This window comes from Equus przewalskii, chromosome 5, assembly GCF_037783145.1.
Source record: "Equus przewalskii isolate Varuska chromosome 5, EquPr2, whole genome shotgun sequence".
NCBI lineage: Eukaryota > Metazoa > Chordata > Mammalia > Perissodactyla > Equidae > Equus > Equus przewalskii.
In genome coordinates, this window is record NC_091835.1 from 80,659,384 (window position 1) to 80,684,397 (window position 25,014).

General features: G+C 41.5%; 1 protein-coding gene across 1 annotated transcript; it reads left to right on the top strand.

Annotated features, from left to right (window-relative positions):
- Positions 1-1,671: 1,671 nt before the first annotated feature.
- RXYLT1 (ribitol xylosyltransferase 1) lies at positions 1,672-23,613 on the top strand. Its single transcript, XM_070619665.1, has 6 exons — positions 1,672-1,999; positions 2,804-2,959; positions 6,868-6,970; positions 17,099-17,413; positions 19,923-20,093; positions 23,010-23,613. The coding sequence occupies exons 1-6, from the start codon at positions 1,831-1,833 to the stop codon at positions 23,425-23,427; spliced, it is 1,332 nt and encodes a 443-aa protein (XP_070475766.1). The 5' UTR covers positions 1,672-1,830; the 3' UTR covers positions 23,428-23,613.
- The last annotated feature ends 1,401 nt before the right edge of the window (positions 23,614-25,014 follow it).

The window sequence follows — 25,014 nt, forward strand, 5'->3', positions numbered from 1 at the left end:
ATAATGAGCTATAGTTTGTCTCAAAGAAAGCTTTTCTAGCTTACTTTTGTCTCTGTTAGTTTATCATAAAGATATTAAGATTCTAATTCAGTTACTCTGATCATTTTTAGTTCTATCATGTTGATATTCCTCTTATTCTGAAAGTCTTTGATTAAAGTACAGATTATTCTTGTAATAGAAACTTTTGCCAATTGTCATGTTATCTTCCTCTTCTTCAGGGTTATGAAGACAAGTGAAGAATTCGCTTCATTCAAAACTTTGAGTGTAAAATAAATTTCTCTTTTAAGTCACTGTTATTTTGAGTCTCTGCTATATGTAGCCAAACCTAACCATTACAGAAAATCCAATAAAAGAAATGCAAACCATTGGATAAAATTATAACGCTTTATTGAAAGACATTAAGTTGGATTTAAATGGCATCTTACTATCCATTCCCTTCTGTGCTTCATTTTTGTCACTCAATATTACATCTCTGACATTTTTCCATTGATGTGTGTGTATCAGGAGGTGTGCCCTGGAGGATATCACACACTGCCACAAGGAGACAAACACAGTGGTGTTCCCTGCAGCGTTGCTTGTATAAAATTAAACTGGGCACAATTTGAATGCCCATAAGTGGATTAAAAGATTCAATATTGTACAAAAAGTCAATTCTCCCCAAATTATTCTATAAATGCAATAAATTCCAATTACAATTCAAGTGCATTTTTTAGTGAAACTTGACAAGTTAATTCTAAAATGTGCAGGGAAAAGCAGAGACAAGAATAGCAAGACAGTTTTTGGAAAGACAAGAATGAGTTACACTTGCCCTTCCAAATATGAAGACTAATTATAAGGCTACAGTAACTGAGACAGTTACAGGTATAGTAAACAACAGAGGAAAGGCAGAGAAACCAGAACCAGAGCCACACAAACAAGAAAGCCTGATGTCGGCCAGAGGTGTTGCAGGTCAGTCATTAAAGGATGGTCTGTCAATAATTGTTGCTGGGATAACCTGCAATACATATACGTGGGAAGACTCAATATTGTAACATGTCAGTTCTACCCAAATTATTCTATAAACCCAATACAATTTTAATTAAGATTGCAACAGGATTATCCAGGAAAGTTTTTCTTAAAGAATACACACATGCACATACACACACACACCAAACTATAAAGGAAAAGATTGACAAATTAGCTTTACTGAAATTTAGAATGTATTTACAGTAAAACATAACATACATAAAATTAACAGACCAGCCAAATATTGGAAGACATTTGCAATCTATATAAATAACAACTGATTGCTATATAAGGTAAATAAAGAAGACCTACAATCAAAAGTAAAAGATAAACAATAACCAAAAAACTGTACAAAACATGAATAATTTACAGAAGAGGAAAACAAAAAAAGCAAATATATTAAAAGATAGTTAACCTATTAACCAAGGAAATGATCATTAAAACTAGCCTTGGGCAGGGCTGGGCGGGGGAGCCGCAGGAGAGGCTTGGGAGGCGGGGGTGAAGGCGGGGCAGGGGGCGGGGCATGAGCTGCGCTGGGGCGGGGCTGAGGGCGAGACCTGAGCGGGGCGGGGGCAGGGCGGAGGGACCAGGGGCGGGGCCTGAGCGGAGCGGGAGCCGGGCGGAGGGGCCATAGGACAGGTTCGGACGGAGCCGGGGGCGGGGCCTGAGCGGGGGCGGGGCCTGAGCGGGGGCGGGGCCTGGTGGCGGTGACGCCCTCGCCCGGCCTGGGCCTGCCCGGACGCCGCAGGGGCCGCTGCGCTGAGCCGGGGCCTCTCCTCCAGCCCGGCCAGCGGGCGGCGGCACCTGACCGGAAGCCTGAGTGGGATGCGGCTGCCGCGGAAGCCACTCTGCTTGTTTCTCATCGCCCTGTACGGCCTCTTCTCGCTCTACGCCGCCTACCACGTCTTCTTCGGGCGTCGCCGCGGAGCGCCGGCCGCTTCTTCGCGGGGGCTCAGGAAGGGGGCGGCCCCGGCGCGAGAGAGGCGCGGCCGAGGTAGGACGCGGGGCCGCGCTCGGGTCGGGATGGCCGCAGGCCCCGGGGGCGCGCTTCCTGCACCGGCTCCCGGTAACCGGCCGCGGGCTCGGGGTCGAAGCGTGTCCCTTTGCCTCCGTGCTCGCCCGGATCTCACACGCCTCTCTACTCCCCACCCCAAAGCTGGCGAGCGCCCACCCCTTAAAATACGTCGTAGATATCCAAGACCTTGTCACAAAATGCCGGAGATTGCGGGATTGCCGCTGGGCTCGGGACATCGGTGTCCATATTGAAAAAGAGCCTCTGATCGTGCGGTGGCTTCGGAAGGCCGGGGCGCTTCGCCTCCTAGCGCTGCTCCCCGTCCTGTATTTTGACCTGTGTCAGGATCGGACTCAGGCTTCTCTCTCCCTTTTTTCAGAATTTTGCACAATGCTATCTAAAACTGTTGGACACTTTACATTCTGAAGTCAAGTTTTTATATACAGGTTACGTATATACGAGCTATAAAGAACTGCAAAAGTTAAGCTTGTAATTTGATACATGTTATCCACTTATTTGAGAAGGTTGGTTTGGGAGAGAGAACTTTGTGTCTCGTGTTAACATTTTATTTCGAAGATCTTTCAGAGTAAAGATTTAATGCAAATTAAATTCTGATGTTTTTAAATTGTGTGTTTAACCAGTTCAAATTCAGTTGCTTTACCCCTTTGAAAAAGTGAAGTTAGGATGGAATTAGAACTCCCTAACATCCAATTTAAATGTCTTGAATTTATCTACAACTGCAGCTCTACCTTACTTATAAACACTATTACTCTTTTTAAAACACAGATCAGTCTACTTTGCGAAGTGAAGAATGGAATCCTTGGGAAGTAGATGAAAAAAATGAGCAACGACACAGATTTAAAACTAGCCTTCAAATATTAAATAAACCCACAAAAGGGAAAACAGACTTCCGTGTACAAATTTGGGGCAAAGCTGCCATTGGTAAGTTAATGTGTAGAGCTAAAACATGTAAAAAGTATCATAAAATGCAGTTTAGTAATAATAAATTCAGTTCATTTTAAGACACTTATAGTTTATTTCATTATTTTTTAATTAAGGCATCATGATGCATTTTTTCACTTTTTCTCAATATTTCATTTTCCTTTTTGCTAGACAACACCTGTGTAAATACACACACACGTGCATAAACATATTCTGTAGTTGGTCTTTAGCAGAGCACAGCTTTATTTGTGGATAAAAAAAGTGGATTGTATAAACATTGTTATATTGAAATGCCTATGTCAACTGAATTTTCATGAATCTGTTGATTTATTGGACACTTGATAGACAAATATAAGATATGGCCCCTGCCCTTGATGGCCAAACAAGTTTGGGAAACATTGAACTGAACAAAGTTAGACAAGGTTTTTTATTGTAGGTCCTTCTCAGAGCGTTTAATATGCCAGTGTTCATTGTGAATGTCCAAGAAAGGGGTGTAGTATATAGTTGATAAGACTTGATTGCCCACAAAAGCATTTTTACTCTGAGTATCATGAGATAGTCTAGTGTTCAAGTTATGTATTATGCTCTCTTAGAGAATGGGACCCTCAATGAGGGTTAGAAGAGTCAGAAAGAATTTAGTGAATTAGAAGGGGCTTTTTTTGGCCTTTAAAGATGAGTTAGATTTATATACAGTAAGGGATATGGATAGAAAGTACCAGGTGAAAGGAAAGTAAACTGAGAATAATGCCTGGCCCATGGTGTTTGATAAATTCATTCACACGTGTGTGCGAATATACATTCTTGAAGATTACTGATGACCCAGGCCTCCAGGAATCACCTTCTAGCAATTTTTTTCTTTATAAAATCTCTAATATTAATTTCTTCCTTTAAATTTACACTTCCTCATTCTAGCTTTTACTTAAATCTACATCTTAACAGGTTGTCATGTTTCCAGACTTTTCTCTTTTCAATCCACTAAGCACACAGTGGCCACATGAGTTTTATCAAACACTACTTTCATCAACCTGTTCCCCAGGCTCAGTTGTAGGATACCAGTTATAGACATTCCCATTTAAAAAGAGAGAATATGGAAGGAAAATGGAGTCACCAGTCCAAGCAACTTTGAAATCCAACCAGGCAAACTCCATTCAGTTTCAACGCCTGGGAATAACCAGTGGCTCAAAGCTTTGCTTCTAGCCTTTGGGGCCCTTTGGATGGCCCTTGGGGTCATCCTTCCTTTTTCATGAAGGGTAGCATGTATTTGTAGCTCTGTAGCTTATTCAGCCTCTTTCCTGCTGGTAGGATTTTGGGAGTCCAACAGGCTTCTTTCATTTCAGCATCTGTCTCTTTCAGTCCAAGCTGGCAGTGTTTCTGCTGATAGAACATTCTCAAGAACCTTGTGAATCTCCTGTGCATGTCATGAGGATTCATTCCATTAGACAAGAGTGCCTCCACAGGTCTTTCCTGGGTAAACCCATCTCTATTTCTGGCTACTGCTGAGATGGCTGAGGAATTTCATAAATTACACACCTACTATCTTCAGAGAGCCCTCTTTGTGACCGAATATTTTGACCTTTTTATCCTTCTGAGGTACTAGCTCCATCCTTGGCCTTCTCTCTGGAGCATGCTTTCCTGACAGTGAATCTCCTCATTTTTCACCTCTTTTGCAATCTGAATAGGCTGAGGATTTCCCAAATCATCAAGTCCTAGTTCCTTTTTGTGTAACAGTGCTTCTCTTGGTCTCTTTCGTCTCACATTTTACTGTAATCAGCAAGAGGAAACTAGGTCACAGCTTCAACAGTTTGGCTGGAAGTCTTTTCAGCCAAATATCAAAGTTTATCATTTACAAGTTCTACTTTCCACATAACTGCAGGACACATCCAGCTAAGCTTTCTGCTGCTGTCTAACAAAGATCCCCTTTTCTCCAGTCTCGAACAAGTTCCTCTTTTTCTTCTGAGCTCTCCCAGCAGTGCTTTTAGTCTGTGTCCTTCTACCAACAGTCTGCTCATGATGACTTAGGTATTGTCTAAAATGATACAGGTTTTGCCTACTGTGCTGCTAACTTTCTTGAGTTCTCGCTAGCTGAGTCATTAACATCCCTATTTCTACCTATAATCTGTTCAAGGCAATCTAATCTAGGCTCTGTTTAATCTCATTCCTCTCAGAATTCTTCCAGCCTCTCCCCATTACCCAATTACAAGGCCATTTCCAGATTTTTAAGTCTTTGTTACCATACCACCCCATTTCCAGGTACTAACTACATGATCTGTAGTGTCCTGTGGCTACCATAACCAATTGCCAAAAATTTGGTGGCTTAAAACAACACAAATTTATTGTCTTTTTTTTTTCTCCCCCAAAGCCCCCCGGTACATAGTTGTATATTCTTTGTTGTGGGTCCTTCTAGTTGTGGCGTGTGGGACGCCGCCTCAGCGTGGTTTGATGAGCAGTGCCATGTCCGCGCCCAGGATTCGAACCAACGAAACACTTGGCCACCTGCAGCGGAGCGGTGAACTTAACCACTCGGCCACGGGGCCAGCCCCTATTGTCTTTTTTTTTAATTAAGGTATAATTGACATATATGAGTTTCAGATATACAACAATGATTCGATGTTTGTATATATTGGGAAATGATCAACATAGTTACAGTTACAATTACAACATAGTTACAGTTACAATTTTTTTTCTCAAGGTGAGAACTTTTAAGATCTCTCTTAGCAACTTTCAAATATACAATGCAGTTTTATTAACTATAGTCACCACAAATTAATTATCTCACACTTCCGAAGGCAGGAGTCTCAAGTGTGTCCACAGGCCTGCATTCCTTTTGAGGCTGTAGAGGAAATCTGTTTGCTTGCCTTTTACAGCTTCTAGAGGCCACCCACATCCCTTGACTCGTGGCCCCTCATCATTCTAACCCTTGCTTCCATCCTCGTACATCCTTTCCTCACTCTGACCCTCCTGCCTCCCTCTTGTGAGGATGCTTGTGATAAGATGGCTCCCCCCACACCCCCAGATAATCCAGTATCATCTCCCCACCTCAGCATCCTTAACCTAATCACATTTAGAAAATCTCTTTACCATGTAAGGTACCATATTCACAGGTTCTGGAGAATGCATCTTTAGACATCTTAGGTGCAGGGCAGGCGTTATTCAGCTTCCCACGTTTTGGAGGCTTTATCTGATTGACCGAGTCTTTAAACATGGTTTTCTTGTGTGTCCTTTAGTACCAGAGTATGATGAGAATAGAACAAAACACATTTTTCAGTGTAATTCAGACAGGGCTCTCAAATTACCTCATCGTGTGACACTGCTTTCCTCTACTCAGAGCTTTCATTCAGGTGAAATCATGATAAAACCTCAGGGGCTGCCCTAAGGAGACCAGAGGCAGCAGCAGTTTTCTGCACAGGGCATCCTGCAGTGAGCCGTGTGTGTTCAAGGAGGGAGGAGGTAGGAGCTCCTCGACACAGTCACTGTGACGTATAAACATGAGCTCCTCTGCTGGTATTTGGCACAAAATGGTGAATCCCCTCAGTTTGTTACAAGGTAGAAACAGTTATAAACATAGTCACTTACATTGTGATATAACACATTTCAGGATAAAATAGGCAGTAAAGGGCCAGTGATAACTAGGAGTTTCTCAAATTTAGAGTAAGAGATTATTGACTTTAATATAACCCACATTTTGCCACATTTACACTGACAAACTGAGTTCCGTCTCTCATGCATTCGCTGCCACACTGATGATTTTGAGCTATGGCTGGTAGCACTGTCTGCTGAGGGACCGAGAGAGATCACACCTGGTTTCCCAGCCAAATGATAGAAAAGAGCACAACAAAAACTTGTCTCACACACCAGAGGAAACCAGACGTAAATGTGTTTGGTTTTGTTTTTGTGTTTTTACTTACCAGGTTTGTATCTCTGGGAGCATATTTTTGAAGGCTCTCTTGATCCTGCTGATGTGACTGCTCAGTGGAGAGAAGGAAACACCATTGTGGGAAGAACGCATTACAGGTACTCACTGTGCGCCATTAACCTTTGATGTCTTGCTGTACAATGTTTTATATAAGTACTAGAAGAAAAATAAGTGGAGAATATCTTTACAGAAAATATTTCCACTTCAACTTGCTGTGAAGACTGGAGAAATAATCTCTTGAATATATATTCATAGTTAAAGCTTACGTTGAATGTTCTCTTATGAAATTGGATGTTGCAAAAGGCTACTTTTTTGGAACCATGTGTGCTTCATTTTGATCAAAACATTTCTGACTATTTAAAAACTTCATGCTCCAAATTTTGTAACTTTTGATTATTGATAAGCATTTAACCTTCCATATCTTGAAAAAATAAAATGTAAATGTAAAAATGTTTTTGTTTTTCTCTTTCATGTCATAGTCCGGTTCACATAGGTTTATAATATTCAGGTGGTAGCAAAGCTATTGCTATGAGTTTCAAAATTTTAATTAAAACATCTCATATACGAGTTCTATCATGATTTGATAGGATAGATTACAAATTTACTGCAATACTCCGAAATCTTTTTTTTTAGATTCAATAAAACCAATGTATTAAGACTTTTTTGTGCTCTTATTTTTATAAAACTTTTATCTCTGACTGCATATTTTCTGAAGATTTTTAAATAGAAGTAAGGTCATTTTATTTAGAAAAATTATAATAATTTCATCATATGGAAGAATGCTGTTTATTAGATTTTGCTTTCTTACTGAAATAAAAAATAAAAATAATTATTTTAAAATGCTTATTTCTTGTGACAGTTGTATTATTAGGGGAAAAATATGTGAACCAAAGATTCTGGTTTCTATAGGATTCCATTAATTTCCCACAGAAATCAAGAGCAAAAGCTATGGTTTATCTCAATTTTATGTGAATTTGTACTGCTCCTCTAATTCCGTATTTACTTTTACACACTTGGAAAGCAAGTTTACTGCATGTGTCTTTTCAAAGTGATCATTCTTGAAAATTAAACAGGTTTGTAAATTATCATTGGTAATGATTATTTTTCCTTTCATCTCCAGGTTCCTATTAATCTAATCCCATTTCAGAGTCCGTACATAGTCCTGAACTTCCAAGAGTTGGATTTGGGTGTTTGAAAGTAAATGTGCACTGTGCATATAGATCTAACATTTGCTATTTGAAAAGTAAACATGTGTTATGGATATTAGTCTAATGCTTCTACCCACAATACAGAATTTTCAGAAAAATTCTTAAAAGTTCATAGAGAAGTTAGCATACAGTGATACTATAATGATAGCAGAGGATTTCAGCAGACAGCATTAACTCCAAAAAGATGACCTAATTTACTGTTCCTTTCTGAAATTTTTACCTGAGATTTTATGTTATGATCAAATAGCAATGCTATTTCCTCTTAGGATTTAAGAGAACTGTATATGCAAGGAAGTTCACTATTGTAGCACATTTTTTACACAGCTCGTTAAAGTTTTAGCCAGCCCTGGTGGTCTAGTGGTTAAGATGTGCTCTCACCACCATGGCCCAGGTTCGTTTCCCTGTCAGGGAACCACACCACCCCTGTGTCATTGTCATTACTGTGGTGGCTGCATGTTGCTGTGATGCTGAAAGCTCTGCCATGGAGATTTCACATACCAGCAGGGCCACCCATGGTGGACAGGTTTCAGTGGAGCTTCCAGACTAGGCAGACTGGGAAGAAGGACTTGGCCACCCACTTCCGAAAAAATTAGCCATGCAAACCCTGTGAATAGCAGCGGAGCATTTGATACAGCGCCAGCAGGGGAGAGGATGGCGCAAAAAAACCAGGCAGGGTTCCGCTCTGCTGTCAACAGGGTCACTAAGGTCAAAATCCACTCCACAGCACTAACAACAACAAATTAAAGTTTTAGGTTCATAAAAAGTAGCATACATAATTTATTTATCCAAAATTAAGGAACTTTTATGGAATTGCAAATTTTGAGTTGTACCAGGCTACATGGGTAATAACTGAAATGTTTCAACACATTCATCCTTATTTGACCAAAAGTGAATCCGAAGAAATGACTCATCTTGCAGATACTGAAAGAGTCAGTAAGTACCATCAGGATACTTGTAAGTGTATGTAGATACATTCTGTTTAAATAAAGCTTCAAGTTTACAAAGGGCTTATATCATTTAGTTTTCGGCTCACAGCAATTCTGAGGCAGAAGTAGAAAGGATATCATCAGTGTTCCAGGGTTGATCGAGCTCATGAATGGTGATTCTTAGCAACTCATAGGTCCAAAGACTGTAATCCAGAATACCAGGTAAATAACTGGAAGTAGAACTAGAGCTGTCCGCCAGGCCTCGTGCTTGTGTTGGCTTGACCAGCACGTGTAGTCAGGCTACAATGATACCCAAATTTTGAGGGTGGTTTGATTAAATATGAAATCACAATATAGGATTTAATTATATGTAGTACTTCCAACTCTGTGTTTCAGAAGGGAAGAAATGACTCCTTGTTCACCCCTGAATCAGTAACATACATAGTCTGTGCTCAGGATCTGAGTATATGTGGGACAGACTGAACTTCTGAGTCAGCCTGATGAAGCCCTGTCACCTCTGGGCAGTGTAGTAGTATGACTCAGTTGCTAAGAGCATAGACTCAACGCCAGAATATCAGAGTTCAAATTCTAGCTTTACCTCTTTTTTAGCTGTCTGAAGTTGGACAAGGTTCTTGACCTCTCTGTGCTTGGATTTCCTTCAATTAAAAATAAAGCAAATAGGGGGCTGGCCCCGTGGCCGAGTGGTTAAGTTTGTGCTCTCCGCTGCAGGCGGCCCAGTGTTTCGTTGGTTCGAATCCTGGGCGCGGACATGGCACTGCTCATCAAACCACGCTGAGGCAGCATCCCACATGCCACAACTAGAAGGACCCACAACAAGGAACATACAACTATGTACCGGGGGGCTTTGGGGAGAAAAAGGAAAAAAAATAAAATCTTTCAAAAAAAAATAAGGCAAATAATAGTTTCTATTTCACAGGATTGTTTTGAAGATTAAATGCATTAATAGATGTATAGTGCTGAAAACAGTGTCTGACACATAGTAATCATCAGAGAAGTCTTGTTATTATTGTATTATTTTTACTGTTACTTAATTCAGTACTGCCCCATCACCCTACCTTTTGCTCCTCCTTTTTCTCTGCTTCCATTATTGTCTATTCTCTCTCCATCCTCTACCTCCCCACAAACACTGTTGATACATTCTTCGTATTAATGTGTTCGATTAGGTTACAAGCTAGCATGGGACCCGTTCCGTCTCTTGAAGGAACTTTGTCTCTACTCACATCCATCCTGTGTTGATTTATAGTTCTATTTCATTGGGCAGCTTTATTTTTAATTTCCTAGGAGCAGTCTTACTTTTGCTGATCGTGGCCTTTGCTCATCCCGAAAGACTGCCTCCTAGTCCTGCAGTGTCCGTGTGCAGGCGTGGTCAGAAGATACATAAATGTCTACCCACTGGATAAAACAAAAGCCAAGTGCTCATTACTTCATTGTTATCAAAGTTCAATTATGGTATTTTCAGTCATCATCTGCTACTTATGAAAAATCTGTCTCATCCTGTTTTTAGAATTTCCAGGTGTGACTATTATAAGAAGTTAGCTCACTCCTCCTCACAGGGAGTGAGAGCCGTTAGAGACAATATTGATAGTTACTGACCCCACATTTAAGTCAAATACTGGACCACAGATCAGCACAGGTCTCAAATTTTCATTGGTAAACAACAACAGTATAGTTAATTTTTCATAATGCCCCTTCTCCCACTCCAGCCTGGTATAGAGTGGGAGGGTTCCATCATAAACACTGAATGCGGAAGGTGTGCAGTCATGGCAGTAACGCTGACCACACAGCGGGTGACTTGCAGCACCTATTCAAAGGGAAGGGCCACTTATGAGTTCAGTATACCTATTTTATAAAACTGAATGGTTTGGGGGCCGGCCTGGTGGCGCAGAGGTTAAGTTTGCACATTCTGCTTCAGTGGCCCTGGGGTTCGCCGGTTCAGATCCTGGGTACAGACATGGCACCGCTTGGCAAGCCATGCTTGGTAGGCATCCTGTATATAAAGCAGAGAAAGATAGGCATGGATGTTAGCTCAGGGCCAGGCTTCCTCAGCAAAAAAAGAGGAGGACTGGCAGTAGTTAGCTCAGGGCTAATCTTTCTCAAAAAAAAAAAAAAAACTGAATGATTTGAAACTGTTTGTTAACCAAAAGTGATCTAGAATTCAATGACTGAGAGCTATGTGGACTTGTGCCCATATTCTTTACCAAGGTATTTGGCAGATTCTTAGGTAGCAAATTAGTAATCTTATCTATAATTATCACATAATTTAACAATGGTGTCAATATAGTGTTTATTTAATAGTACTAGTTGAATTTAGAAAAAAAGAAACAATAATTATGTTGGATTGTAAAAAATATATTCTGTTCACACTCAGCTTAGAACTCAATATTTGAATGATTTCTCCGGACTTTCCAAGTATTAAAAGTACTTATTGGGAGGAAAATTTTTAGCTGAGTCAAACAGAAAAAGAATAAATATTGAAAATTATAAGTTCTGACAATTAAACATATGCTAAGAAATCTAGAAGAGCAAATCACTGTTTTAAAATTCTGTATATGAGCTCCTTAAATATGTTACTTCTTCAGTTAATGGAATTTTATGATTGATTCTTGACTAATAACTCTAGGAAACTAAAATATACCTCTCATCATACATAAATATACTATATTATCTCACACATAAGCCCTACTGTATATAGTAAATGTACAGCTGGAAAGTTATTATTAAATTGAACTTTTGTTGCTTGATTCATATTTTAAATGTGGTAGGAGAACTTAAATAAATTGGTAGAGCAATAAGTCCCTTAAAGAGAATTACTGCTTACTCATTCACCATTCACTGAGTGCCTACAAGTTAGTTCATACTAGGCTCTGGATTTCAGTCAATAAAATGCTTTTCCCTATTCTCAGGGAGTTCACAGACTAGCAGTTGAGACCAACACACAAACAATTTTCATACGCTGTATAAAGCATAATGACAAGGATGTACAGACTCTATCATGTCAGTTGACAGGGAATACAGGGGAAAGGCAGCTAACCCATTCTGAGTAGAGTTGGAGGTGGTTTGGGGCCCGGCAAGAAAGGTTTGCTGGAGGACGTGATAGCTGAGCTGAGTCTTAAAAGATTGATAGGAGTTAGCAAGGCAGTAAGAAGAGAGCTTCTATTCCCGGCAGAGGTGACATCAGAGGCTAAGAACTGATAAACAGCTTGGTTTGTGCATGGAATTGCAAACCATTCGGAATCCCTAGGGCTTGAAGATGGGGTCAGAGCTGAGACTGGGAGTGCAGGGCATGGCAGATCATGGTGGACCTTGTGTGTGCCACGCTAAGGCTCTTGGACTTCATTCTTGGCGGAAAGCAATTGAGGATGATTAAGCAAGATGGTGGTATTGTCATGTATGTCATGTATGTTTTTGTGTAGATTTCTCTAGTAGCTAAGTGGAAAAATGATTGGAAGGTGACAACTGGGTGCAGGCAGACCAGTTAGGAGACTGTAAGTATCCAGCAGAGAGATAATTAAGGGATGAAATAGGGAAGTGGTAGTGGGATCGGAGCCAGGAATTTAAGAAATATTTTGGGGCAAAAGTCAGAATTTAAGGATCGTTAGATGTAAGGATGAGAGCAAGAAACAAATGTGACAATTCCCTGGTTTCTAGCCTGCATGACTGGATAGCTAGTGTGCGATCAAGACAGGAGATACAGGAATGGGAGCAGGTTTGTCTGCTCTTGTGTCGCCCACCACATGGCACCTCCCTGGCCCCCTCTTTCTCAGCAGACAGGCTTGCCTCCTGTTTCCTCAAGAAAATTGAGGATATCCATAATTATCTGCTTCAACTAGCCCCTCTAACGTTGACCTCCGTGATCTCTGTCTGATCCCTCCCCTAACCTTACGTCTTTCCTCAGCTCTCAAACAATGAGGGGATTTCCCTGCTTCAAGGTTAGCTCCCTCCACCTGTGCCTCCCTCGGCCTCATCCAGGACCTCACACCATCAGTTACTTCCCTGCTCTCCTTCCTCTTCAACTTTCACTCATTGCTTTCTCACCTTCTCATCCAGACTTTCAGAAGAGCTGTCCATACTCACTGTCACCACTTCCTTACTTCTCATTCACATCTCAACCCACTGCAGTTGCCTGACACCTACCAACACCCACACACAACTATCTGCATCTCATGGGATTTTTTTTTTACCCCTAAAGTTTCTTTACCTTGATCTATGCTTCCCAGACTGTGTACTGAGGCACCCTGGGGCACCACAAAATAGTTTAAATATTTGTGGGAAACACAGTTATACCTCCCATCTGTCAGACACCATGCAAACTGCTAGCTCGCGGTGGCTCACTGTTTCGATGTTAGCTCACCTTGCGTTCATTTCACTGATGCCGTATCTTTGTGAAACCGGGTTTCCATAGTTGCTATGATAAAATCCAACTACCATGCAGAAATCAAAGTGGGACTGGCAGTGGCAGCGGCAGTGTCCACTCTGATTCCAGGCCTTGAGGGCTTGTGTAGTGTTCAACAGGTGCACACATTGCATTGTTAAGTATTTGTGATTAGTTAAGAATGAAATAGGAATATTATTTGTTCTTTCAGTGTATACATATTATTTTTTTAAGTGGCTTCTAAGCTGCTAGGACATAAATACTTACCAAGTTGTTTGGACCTAACAACTCAAAAAACTGAACCATTACTCATTTATTTTGGCTTGGAAGCCACTGTGAAAAAATTACTGAAACACTGAAGGTTCTGGGAACCAGGAAAGTTTGGGAACCTCTGATCCATTCCTTAGCTCCACAGCGCTGACCCTGTGGCCCTCACCGTTACCTAAACATGGCCTTGAGGGCTGACCAGCCCATGAGTCAGAGAGTGAGGGCCACATGCTGCTGCTGGAATATAAGAGCGCTCTGCCCAGGGGTCACTGGGGGTCCCAAGATGGGTCAGACGGGCGTTTTGTTCATTTGTGTGGATCAATAAAATTAGAAATATTCCTTTCATAGGAAAGAGACATTAATACAGTAACTAAAAATGAGTATTAAAACACTTATCATAGCTCCCAAATTAATGGCACATGAACAAAAGTTTTGCAGTGTTCAACTAAGTTATTACTGTGCAAAGCTTCATCTGTTGATTTCCTCCTCTACAAATATAACATATTTCTAGTTATCGGGGCCTTCGCAATAAAAAGGCCCAAGACACTCTTCTGAGATTTTCATAAGATAGATAGTTTAACTTTTCTGACTAAATTATAAAATGTCTTCTTCCATCTTAACCTATTTCTCATTGGCTTAAAATTTTTAATTTATTTAAAATATTCAGTATTCAGATTTTACAAGTTCATTTATTTTTAAAATAATATTTTTTCTTTAATATAAATTTATAATAAAAAATCTAATAAGTGGTTATTATAATAACCTGAAAAATTCAAAAAAGGTAAGTTTTTAATCACTCAAAATTCCACTTTGCCCATAATTCCAAAAACAAGGGTTATACAGTTAGCATTTTATTGTGTCTACTTCCAGTCTTTTTTCTGTGTGCATTGTTATATAATTAAAAATTATAGTACAGGTAGAATATCGTTTCCTGCTTTTTCAGACTAATGCGAACATTTATTGAGTAGAAGCTCTGTGACCAATACTGTGTTACGTGCTTTTCAACCATTACCACCTTTTCGCCTTGTAACCCACTGTTTCTCTCCAGCTAAATTAGTTCCGCTGCCCGTATGTAATCTCATTCTCCGTGTACACCCTTGAATCACAAGCTTACCTGCCTCTGTTCATATTACTTACGTTTCCTGGAATACATTTCAGCCTCTGCCCCTCTCCTGACTCCCCTCTCGTTTAAACTACCTTAGCAGTTCTCCTGTCTCACTTAATAGGGTGTCTAACGTATACTTTCATCCTAGTGTTGATTGAACTATAAAACACTGCACAGGTGCTTCTTATCTAGCATATGCTTATATAAAGCAGTGAATAGATATTTATCATTTGAAAAATGCTTTATGCCTCAGAGTCATATCATATCAATAATACTTTAAAACAATTATATCAAAGCTAAGCAATAATAGGTAAAGCTGTATCTCCCAGGGCACAGTTAAAGACTCCTGCTATTAATAGATGCTCTTGTTGTAAATTATCTGGATAAACACGTTTTTAGGCACATTCCTGTCTTATCTATTTAGAAATTGAAATGAAACATTATTACATAATTGTCAGTGTTATCCTTAGTAAAATGTTTTATGTCTTTAAAGAAAATAACGCAAAAGTTTGTATGGCACTCTGAAATAGTTTGGACACATGGTATCTATGGTCTTAAAGTCAAATAACTGCATTTGAGTCCCATCTCTGCCACTGCCGACCTGGTGTCTGTCGGCTTATCCAAGTCATGTAGCCTCTCTCACAGTTTCCTTTTCTTCCGTCATACAATTGCTCTAGGCTGGGAAAGAAGGACTAGCAGGTAATTCTAAAGGTGAGATCAGCGTTCACATCCTGCCACTAACAAATGCTGTGAACCTATCAGAACTACCACCGTCATCCCCAAAGTGTTTTCTGGGCCCTCAGATTCTGCAGATTCTCTTAAATGCTAACTAGTCACTGCATCCTTGCCCCCCTCCAGGGCTGGGTCCGTGCAGGGCAAGCTCAGACACGGCTCTGACTCCTGTAGGTTATCATCGTTGTAGAGTAATGTCCAGGATTCACACAGTGCATATACACACAAACAAAGTACATATTTAGGTTTTGTGTTTTACCTAGTATCTGCTAACTGTAGTCTTCATTAACCATAGTATCCTGGGAACAGCTTAAGCTCTGAAGTTAAACACATCTTGATTCACAACTTAGTGTTGCCTTTCCAGGTTGTGCAATGTAAGCCTGGTTTCCCAAATCCCAAATCGGGGCTAATGAGCTCAGCAGAGTTGTCGTGGGGTTAAATAGTAACCCATGCAAAATGCCTATCTATCAAGTATATAAAAGGCATTTTACAAATACCAGTTTTTATCCCCAACAATAATAAGCAATAAAAGCAGGATTTCAGCATATTTGTACTAAAGATTAAAAGATTCTAGCAGGTTATAGAGAAATGGTTGAGTAGGTTGTAAAGAACCCAGGAGCATTGTGACTAATTTCAAGATAGGTTAAGTGGTATGTTTTTATATTTAATACATACTATTAAAAATATTTCAATGGTATTGGTCTAAGCACACAATATGAAAATGTGATTATGAAACGTGTATTCCTTTTATGACAATTTTTTTAAATACAATGAAGAACAAATTCCCATTTACCCACCACCCAGAACGAACAAATTCCAGCTCTGTGTCATTTGCTTTAGATATTTAACTCTCCTCTTAAAAGCATTAAATATTTCCAGTAAAAGTGAAGCTCTCTTTGTACTGTTCCTAGTCCTTTGCTCTTCCTTCGTCCTCAGAGACAATCACGGTAATGAACTTGGTGTGTATCCTCCCATTCTAATTTTTATGTTTATGCTTATACTAGGTAAATAAGCATAAGTAGTTTTTTCTGTATATACTTTCAAATTTACAAATAATCATCATATTTCATGAGTGTTCTGCAGCTTGCTTTTTTCCGTAACATTGTATTTTTGAGATTTACCCTTCGTGAAGGTTTATAATGCCATCCTCCATTTCTCCATTCATCAACACTTTCTCGTCCATTGATTCAGACACTTCATTCAGTTGAAGAACCGTAAAAGGGGTGGGAACTACTGACTTAAACACCTTTCCAGACTGAACTGCACAGAGTTTCACAGTGTTCCACTGTATTTCTTTGCTCAACAGCTCAGATTCTAGCCAGTGCTTATTTTAAATGTGGTTAAGAAACAATAAACAAAAAAAGCTACCACATGTCTAGTGAGCTGTCCACAGCCAAAGCTTGCCATTAATCTACAGCCAGGCCCCATCATCCAAACTTGTTCAAAAACCATTTGTATTATAGACATTATGTTTCTAGAAAGAATATGGTTAAACCTCATTGTTGATTTTATATAAAATTACTCAAAACTTCTGATACCAAATATCCTTTTGTTGTGTTTTTGTTTGTCTCTTGTTTCTGTTTTGTTTCGAACAGCTTCATCACTGGTCCAGGTGTAGTCCCAGGGTACTTCTCTGTTGATGTGAATAATGTGGTCCTCATTTTAAATGGAAGAGAAAAAGCGAAAGTCTTTTATGCCACCCAGTGGCTACTTTATGCACAAAATTTAGTGCAAACTCGACAACTCCAGCACCTGGCAGTTGTTTTGCTCGGAAGCGAGCAGTGCAGTAATGAGTGGATAAGCCGCTTCCTCAGGAAGAACGGAGGCTCCGTGGAGCTGCTCTTCCTGGTGTATGACAGCCCCTGGGTTAATGACGTGGACGTTTTTCAGTGGCCTTTAGGAGTAGCAACGTAAGTACAAAATATTATTACACATATCTAGACTCTAAGACCAGAATTTCTGAATCAGGAAGGTTGTGTTTTAAATTTGTAATAAACGTAGCTCTTCTGAGATCGCTCAGGCTAGGCACAATCTTCTCCATGAGCAAAAATAGGGTTTCACCTCAGGCTTCAATAATAATAATGACGTGGTTAGAGTATTGTCTCCTTTTATGAGGAGAGCAAATGAGTAACTTTTTTCTGTTTTAAAACGCCAAAGCATATTCAGGTTTATTAGAAGTTCCCTAAAGAGATGTTTTGCAGAGAATGGCAGACAGACAGACCTTCTTAACACAATTATAGAATCAATATAATTTCTAGTAAAACGAACAAAGAAAAACCCCTCCCCTCAAGGCAATATTTGTCGGTGTCGCAATCCAATGTACACATCAGGATAGATGCGGAGAGGGCTGATGGCCACTCTGAGTTTATTATGATCAGCGTTTCAATATATACATAGCTTACAGCTGTTAAACATACACAGGTGTTCTGGATGAAATAATTAGCGAATGCCAAGAATTCTTAGTGATTTCTCAAGGAGCCCTCCCTTGGCCTCTGTTTTGATATTATCATGTTATTGCTGTGCTCGTATATTTTTCTCTCGGAGTGGGTGAGGTCTCTTAGGCAATGGCCCCTCCTGCTCCCGATATCGATGTATCGTTTCTCCATCTGTGCCCCAGGGCGGCCGCCACCTGTCTTAGGTTGCCTCCCCCGGAGGTCTTACCCGTCACTGGCTAACCAGCCTTCTCACCTCCAGGTGACAGTTTGTTGGCAAGCTTTTTCCAGTGATTATTAACCCTTCCTGTGTCAGGGGCAGCTACAACATTCAGTCAGGAGCACACTGTCCATTTGGTTTTAGGAGCATGATACTGTGCTCAGGACTGCCACTAAGGTTGGTGGAATTTGTATGGATCTCTTCTATAAAAAGAGGGGTTAAATAATAGCTAAAGTTTCTCAATATATCACATCTATAAAGTCTTTCTATAAAACAGAAAACTTATTTTTTATCTTTCTGTTAATACAAGGTTTTTAATTAAGAATGAGTTGACTTTAAGATAAGCTGCCACCAGCACGTAAGCTCCTGACGTGGGGATGCCTGTCTCTTTCATCCACTGCTCAATCTGCAGACCCTCAGACAGCCCGCTCAGAGTAGGCTGTCAGTGGATGGATTATGACAAATATCACTAACAGGATGTGTGAATCCGATACTCATTGTTCATTATCGCATCACTGGTTGCGTGATCTGACCTTAGGCTGCTGCCCAGTTGGCTACACAGGTATCACCAGAGAAGCGCATTAATAAGACAGATTCCCTGGCTGTCACTACAATGTTCTGACTCAGTAGGCTTGGGACAGGGGCAGACAAAAAGGTTTATGTTAGGTATAGACAGGTTTAAGACACTGTGAAGGGGCCAGCTCCGGCATAGCTGTTAAGTTTGCCTACTCTGCTTCCACGGCCTGGGGTCCACCCGTTCAGATCCTAGGCACAGACCTACACACTGCTTATCAAGCCATGCCATGGCAGGCGTCCCACATATAAAGTAGAGGAAGTTGGCCACCGATGTTAGCTCAGGGACAATCTTCCTCAAAAAAACCAGACAGTGTGAAAAACCTATCTCTTGAGTGGAGCCTATATTTGTAAAATGTTTTGAAACAAGAGAATTACTTTTTCACAGTCACACTGTGTAACTTATTCACACAGGAGTGGATGGATACTCTTTGTAACTCTGGTATCGTTGGACGAGACCAATATGTTTCGTATAGATCACTGGTTCTCAACCAGGGCAGTTTGCCCTCCAGGAGACATTTGGCTGCTCAGTGTCCTACAATGGAGAGGACCGCTCCCACCACAGAGTCATCTTGCCCAAAGTGGCAGTAATGCTGAGGTTGAGAAACCCTGTTTTGGACTAACGTTATGTAAAGCTTTGCTCTTATGGGTGTGTTTCAGGCACACAGTTTGATCCTTGCTATTTCCAAATACCCATAAGAATGAGCTGGTTGCAACAGGCCTCACAACATGGCACACAAGGTTGTTTAAAAATCTACATGAGTGTCTTTGGAACTGGAGCTCTTTGCTGTAGCAGTGTGTATTCTGTAATCTTTCCATCACCTGTCTAAAACATTCATTCAGTCATGATCATTGTGAATGTACAGGATTACTTGTACTTTGAAGGTCTTGAATTCAGCCTGACTTAGAACAGCAAGCGTGTGATGAAAGTTGAAGAATATAAAAAAACAAAGCATGTTAGGCACGTAATCTCTATGGCAGTTTTGTAGAAGATGTCAATGTGAGAATCTTTTTTACAAGTCAGTAGATGCGGGGACTTTTCCAAAGTAAGAACGGAAAATTACAGTTTGGGGTTTAGAAAATCGTATTTAAACTGCTTCTCCAACATCATCATGCTCCCTAAGACGTTGGGTTATGGGAATTTGCCCATCCTGTTGTCGTACATGTTTAACTCATGTGTACTTATTTTTATAGTTACAGGAACTTCCCTGTGGTGGAGGCAAGTTGGTCAATGCTGCACAATGAAAGGCCCTACTTATGTAATTTCTTAGGAACTGTTTATGAAAATTCATCCAGACAAGCACTAATGAACATTTTGAAACAAGATGGGAATGATAAGCTTTGTTGGGTTTCAGCAAGAGAACAGTAAGTTTTATGTTTACTTGATTCATCCATTTTTTTTTTCCACCTGAGAGTTGCTTTACGTAGTAAAGGTTTCCAAAGAGACATTGTTAATTAACTCCATTAATACCAGTCTTTCCCCAGGAGATATATTGGTTATTAAAGCTGTGAAGAAACTGAGTCATATACATTTAAAATAGGGAGACTCTCCTGTAGCTAGAGTCCATCTTGCAGAGGAACACTAGTGCTGTCATAAGCCAGTGTCGATTGTTTGGGTTTCCTCAATAATGTTTGCTAGCCAGACTTGTCACACACGAGATCATGAATGCCCATGAGGTGTCGGGTTCATTCCTGAGATGTTCAGCAGACCAGATCAGTGTCCCAAGACTGGCCTGAAGTGCTCCTCACCCCTGCAGGAACCTGACACCACCCTGAGGATGGGAGCCGCGTCATCTTCATCTTTGAATCCCCAGATCTAACATGGGACCTTGCACAAAGTAGGCCTAGGATAAGTGCGGAGAGGGTAGATGGATGGATGGATTTAATAGGGTTACCTTCCATCTTTTACATGGTAATCATATGACATGTGTTTATGGGGTGAAGGAAGAACTTTTGGAATCACTCATTTTGTTTGTACATAAGCAAATGGAGTTTCGTGTGTATACAACAGTTATCAGAAAAGTAATGCCTAAAAAATCTCCTTCTGTATCTAAAAATGAGTTAATTGGAGCAGATACTTTCTTCTAAAAGGCATAACTTCCAACTCTATTGTCAGCATAACCATATTATATCTATTCAGTCAACAAACATTTGTCAAGCAACTGCTATATGCCAGAAAGCATTTTAGCCATGAGGGATGCAGCAATGAACACAACGATCAGAAGTCCATGCCCTCTTAGAACTTAAACGCTTGTTGGAGGAGACAGACCCATGAAATATATTGTGTGTCAGAAGATGATAAATGCCATGTAAAAAAATTGAGCAGTGGAGGGATGTGGAGAGGACCAGGGATCAGGAGTGGAGCATTTGCTGATTTCGAATGGCCAAGGAAAACGCTAGTAAGAAGGTTACGTTTACACACAGGCCTGAGGAAGGCGCGGGAGAGCCCCGTCTGTCTGAGAGCAGAATGGTCCAGGCAGAGGGGAGCAACATAAAGGGCCTGAGGCAGGAGCGCAGTCACCGTGGTGGAGGGACAGTGAGGGCTGGTGCGCCTGGAGTGGAATGAGTGAGGGCAGTGGAGAACAGCAGAGTTTAGTGTGGCAATAGAATTATTCTTGTAATTCCTCTCGTACCATTGAGCCAGGAGGTGGAGTAGGTGTCCTCCTTGCTTCTCATTGCTGCTTCCAGACCCTTCTCCCTTTCCATCCCTAAAACCTCCCAGTTTGCATCTCATGCCAGCACACCCTCTTTGAAGTCATTTACTGACCCTTGGGCTAATACCCTTAATTCTTTGAATAGCTTCATTCCTGGCACACTGTCTGTCTCTGACATTACTCCAGCCTAATTCTTGGTGATTCCCAAATCTGCGTGGACGGTCCTTCCATCACCTTGGTCTTGCAGTTCCTTTACCTCCTCCCCTCCAGTGATCTGGGTCCGCTTGACCTCGCTGATTCGCTATCATGGTCATTCGCTAGACCTTGTCATTACACACATTGCATCAGCTCCATGATCTCAAGTTCCAGCTTCTCTCTCTGTAGCCACCACCTCCTGTCATTCCAGCTCGTTTCCTGTAATAATCTGACTCCAGCAGCATAGCTGGGACCTGCACTCCATTGTTCCTACTACCTTGTCATTGTCCCTCACTCATCTCCTCTTTACTTTCTTCTTTACCCCACTAAATTTCATGGTCACCCATGAGTGCATATGCATTCAGCTCGCTGGGTCCCTAATCTAGCAAAGCCCAACTCTGAGTGAATCCAGCTCTCTTACCTGCTCATACCTGCAGCCAAACACACTTAGAGAAAGATGCCACTTGATCTTGCTTTAAATACCTGACCTTGACCCTCTAGTGGCCAGCTGTCACACATGTCGTTGTCCGTGTATTCTCCCACTCTCCTCGAAGACTGTTCACGCCTTCTTCTCTGCTCCCAACTGCTCTGACCTTATGACCCTATTGCTTTTATCACTAAGAAAATAGAACCAATCCAGAGAGCATGTCTAGCTCTCTGACTGGTTTGTAAGCTTCTGTCTTTGTCCCTGTACAGTCAATTCTCAACACAACGGCCAGATTTATTCTGATAAAACATAGGTCAGGTCAGCCACTCCTCTGATCAAAACCCTGCCTGGTGAGATGCTCTGACTTTTTCTTCTGCACCTGTCCCCCTCAGTCCCGCTGCTTCGCCCCCTGGTGTCCTTGCTGTTCCTTGAGCGTGCCTCAGCGTCTGTGTTGCTCTGCACTCTGTTCCCTCCAGGTCTCTGCGTGCTCTGCTCCCTCCGCTCCGGCCCTGGGCTCAGATTGCCTGCACTGAGACAGTCCCTATCACCTGTTTAAAACTGCAGCCTCAGAAACTCCCTCCTCACTTCTCTGCTGTGTTTTTCTCACAGCAGTTACACCTCACTAATGTCCTGGCTTGGCCTGGTCATTGCCCATCTCCCCGCTAGCACTGGAACTTAAGCTCCCTGAGGGCAGGGATTCGGAGGGTGAGGCAGAGAAAGGAGACCTGGCACACAGGAAACATTGGCTGAAGTAGCACTCATTCAGAAATTTTATGGTAGAATTTTATATGTAGTTTATGGGATAAATTTTACAGCTGTAAGCTCTTCAAATTCTTAAATATTTTCAAGAAATCTACTTGGGCGAGATTTTACTTATCTCCTCTGCCTGTCATCTCTGTAATGTGTTTGCCATTTCCTGTAACAACATTAAAGGAGAAAACCTTTCCTTTCACAGAAGATGTGCCTGGTAAAGTGAACAGTACGGTTGTTTTTCCGGTTTCCTAGGTGGCAACCTCAGGAAACAAACGAAAGCCTTAAGAGCTATCAGGATGCCCTGCTGCAGAGTGACCTCACGCTGTGCCCAGCGGGGGTGAACACGGAGTGTTACAGAATCTATGAGGCGTGCTCCTATGGCTCCGTGCCCGTGGTGGAGGATGTCATGACAGCGGGCAGCTGCGGAAACACCTCCGCTCACCACAGTGCTCCTCTGCAGTTACTCAAGTCCATGGACGCACCCTTTATCTTTATTAAGAGCTGGAAGGAACTACCTGCTATTTTAGAAAAAGAGAAAACTATAATTTTACAAGAAAAGATTCAGAGAAGGAAAATGTTACTTCACTGGTATCAAAACTTCAAAACAGAGCTAAAAATGAGATTTACTAATATTTTAGAAAGTTCATTTTTAATGAACAATAAAGGATGATTGTTAATTATCTTTTTGAGCTAAGATCTAATTTTTTAAATCATTTCTCATACTGGGGGTGTGTGTGTTTGTGTATTTATAAATGTTCTTTAAGGTACCCTGGTAGACCCTTGATTACATCTGTAATGTTGACAACTGCATCCTTATTGGGCCACTCCTGAAAATAAAGTTAAAATGTTACTCAGACTCACTGTACAAAGTTGAATGATTCAACATTTGTCCACTCGTCTCACCCGTGTAAACCTCCCGAGGGAAGCAGCGTGGTGTCGTGGAAAGACTGAGTCGGACAAGCCTGGTTCAAACCTCGCCTCTGCACCTTCTGTCTGAGGACCTTGAGCAAGTCACCTGACGGTTCTGAGTCTTGGTTCCTTTCGGTGCGAATAGAGATAATGGTACCTCATCAGGTAAGTTGTAAATTTGAAATAAAACAATGTATAAAGTACCCAATATATGTAGTAAACTCTAAATAAATAGTAATTTCTAATTCACTTTTTATTCCTTACTAGTAAATGATGGGGTTAAATTTAAGTATTTTAACACGTGCTCATTTACGTAATTTGGGAGTAATCACATGCCGTCTTGGGAAGGTATGTGGGCAAGTCTTACAGAGTTAGACGTTCAGATTATGAGGTTTTGTTGGGTCACGTGGATTTAGGTGTCTGGATGCAAAATGCGGTCATAATTCATACAAAACACAGGCTGGGGGCAGTCAGAGCCAGAAAACTGGTGCCCAAACTCGACAGAAGTTGTCATCGAAGTGCAGACTGAGACCAGCCAACTCAGAGGAGATCACTTCTTGCAAAAGCTGGCTGACACCCCTGGAGAGCAGTGGCTTTGAGTAAAGCCTGAGCGAGTGTTCTTGTATCTGTAGGTCCTTGGGCTCCTGAAAGGATGCAGGGGACCTTGAGCTCAATCTGTCGCTTTGCCTGGCTTTTTATTTCCTCAGGAATCCTATGACCCAACTCCTGTGAGACCAGGGGATTAGCATCATTGTTCCCTTCCAGGAGCTTTTTGTCTCCTTGTTATATGAATGGCCAGAGATACTCACCAAGTGTAAATATCCCCACGCTTTCTCGGACCTGGAGCTCCCACAGGAGTGTCCACATCGTCAGAAGGCCTGGCAGCCTGCACGTGAAGGACCTTACCCTTGCGCTGTGCTGGAGAATCGCGGTGCCCACTGCCACAGCCCTGTCCAGTTCTCAGGAAACTGCCCACCTACAGCCCCTGCTAGAGGCACTGCATGCAGGGAGCTGTTTATGCCGTGTCTCTCCTCTCTTGTCCCCTATGTCAGGTGACAGCTATGGGCACTTTATTCAAGGGCACTCTGTTGATAGGCTTCCTGATGACCCTGGACATTGGTGCCAAAAAATAATAGTAATAACTGAGGCAAACAGCTAGTTCAGGGCCTTTTTGGACTAGGAAATCCTGAGACCCTGGGAGTGAACTGCAAGAGCAGAAACTGAGAGGACACGGTGGAGCGGGAGCGCTAAGCCAGCAGTGGGGCTGTGAGAGGAGCAAGGATGCTCAGAGCAAGCTCGAGGAGAGAGACATCTGCCCCCAGAGCTGTCGTGATAGTCCCTGATGGGT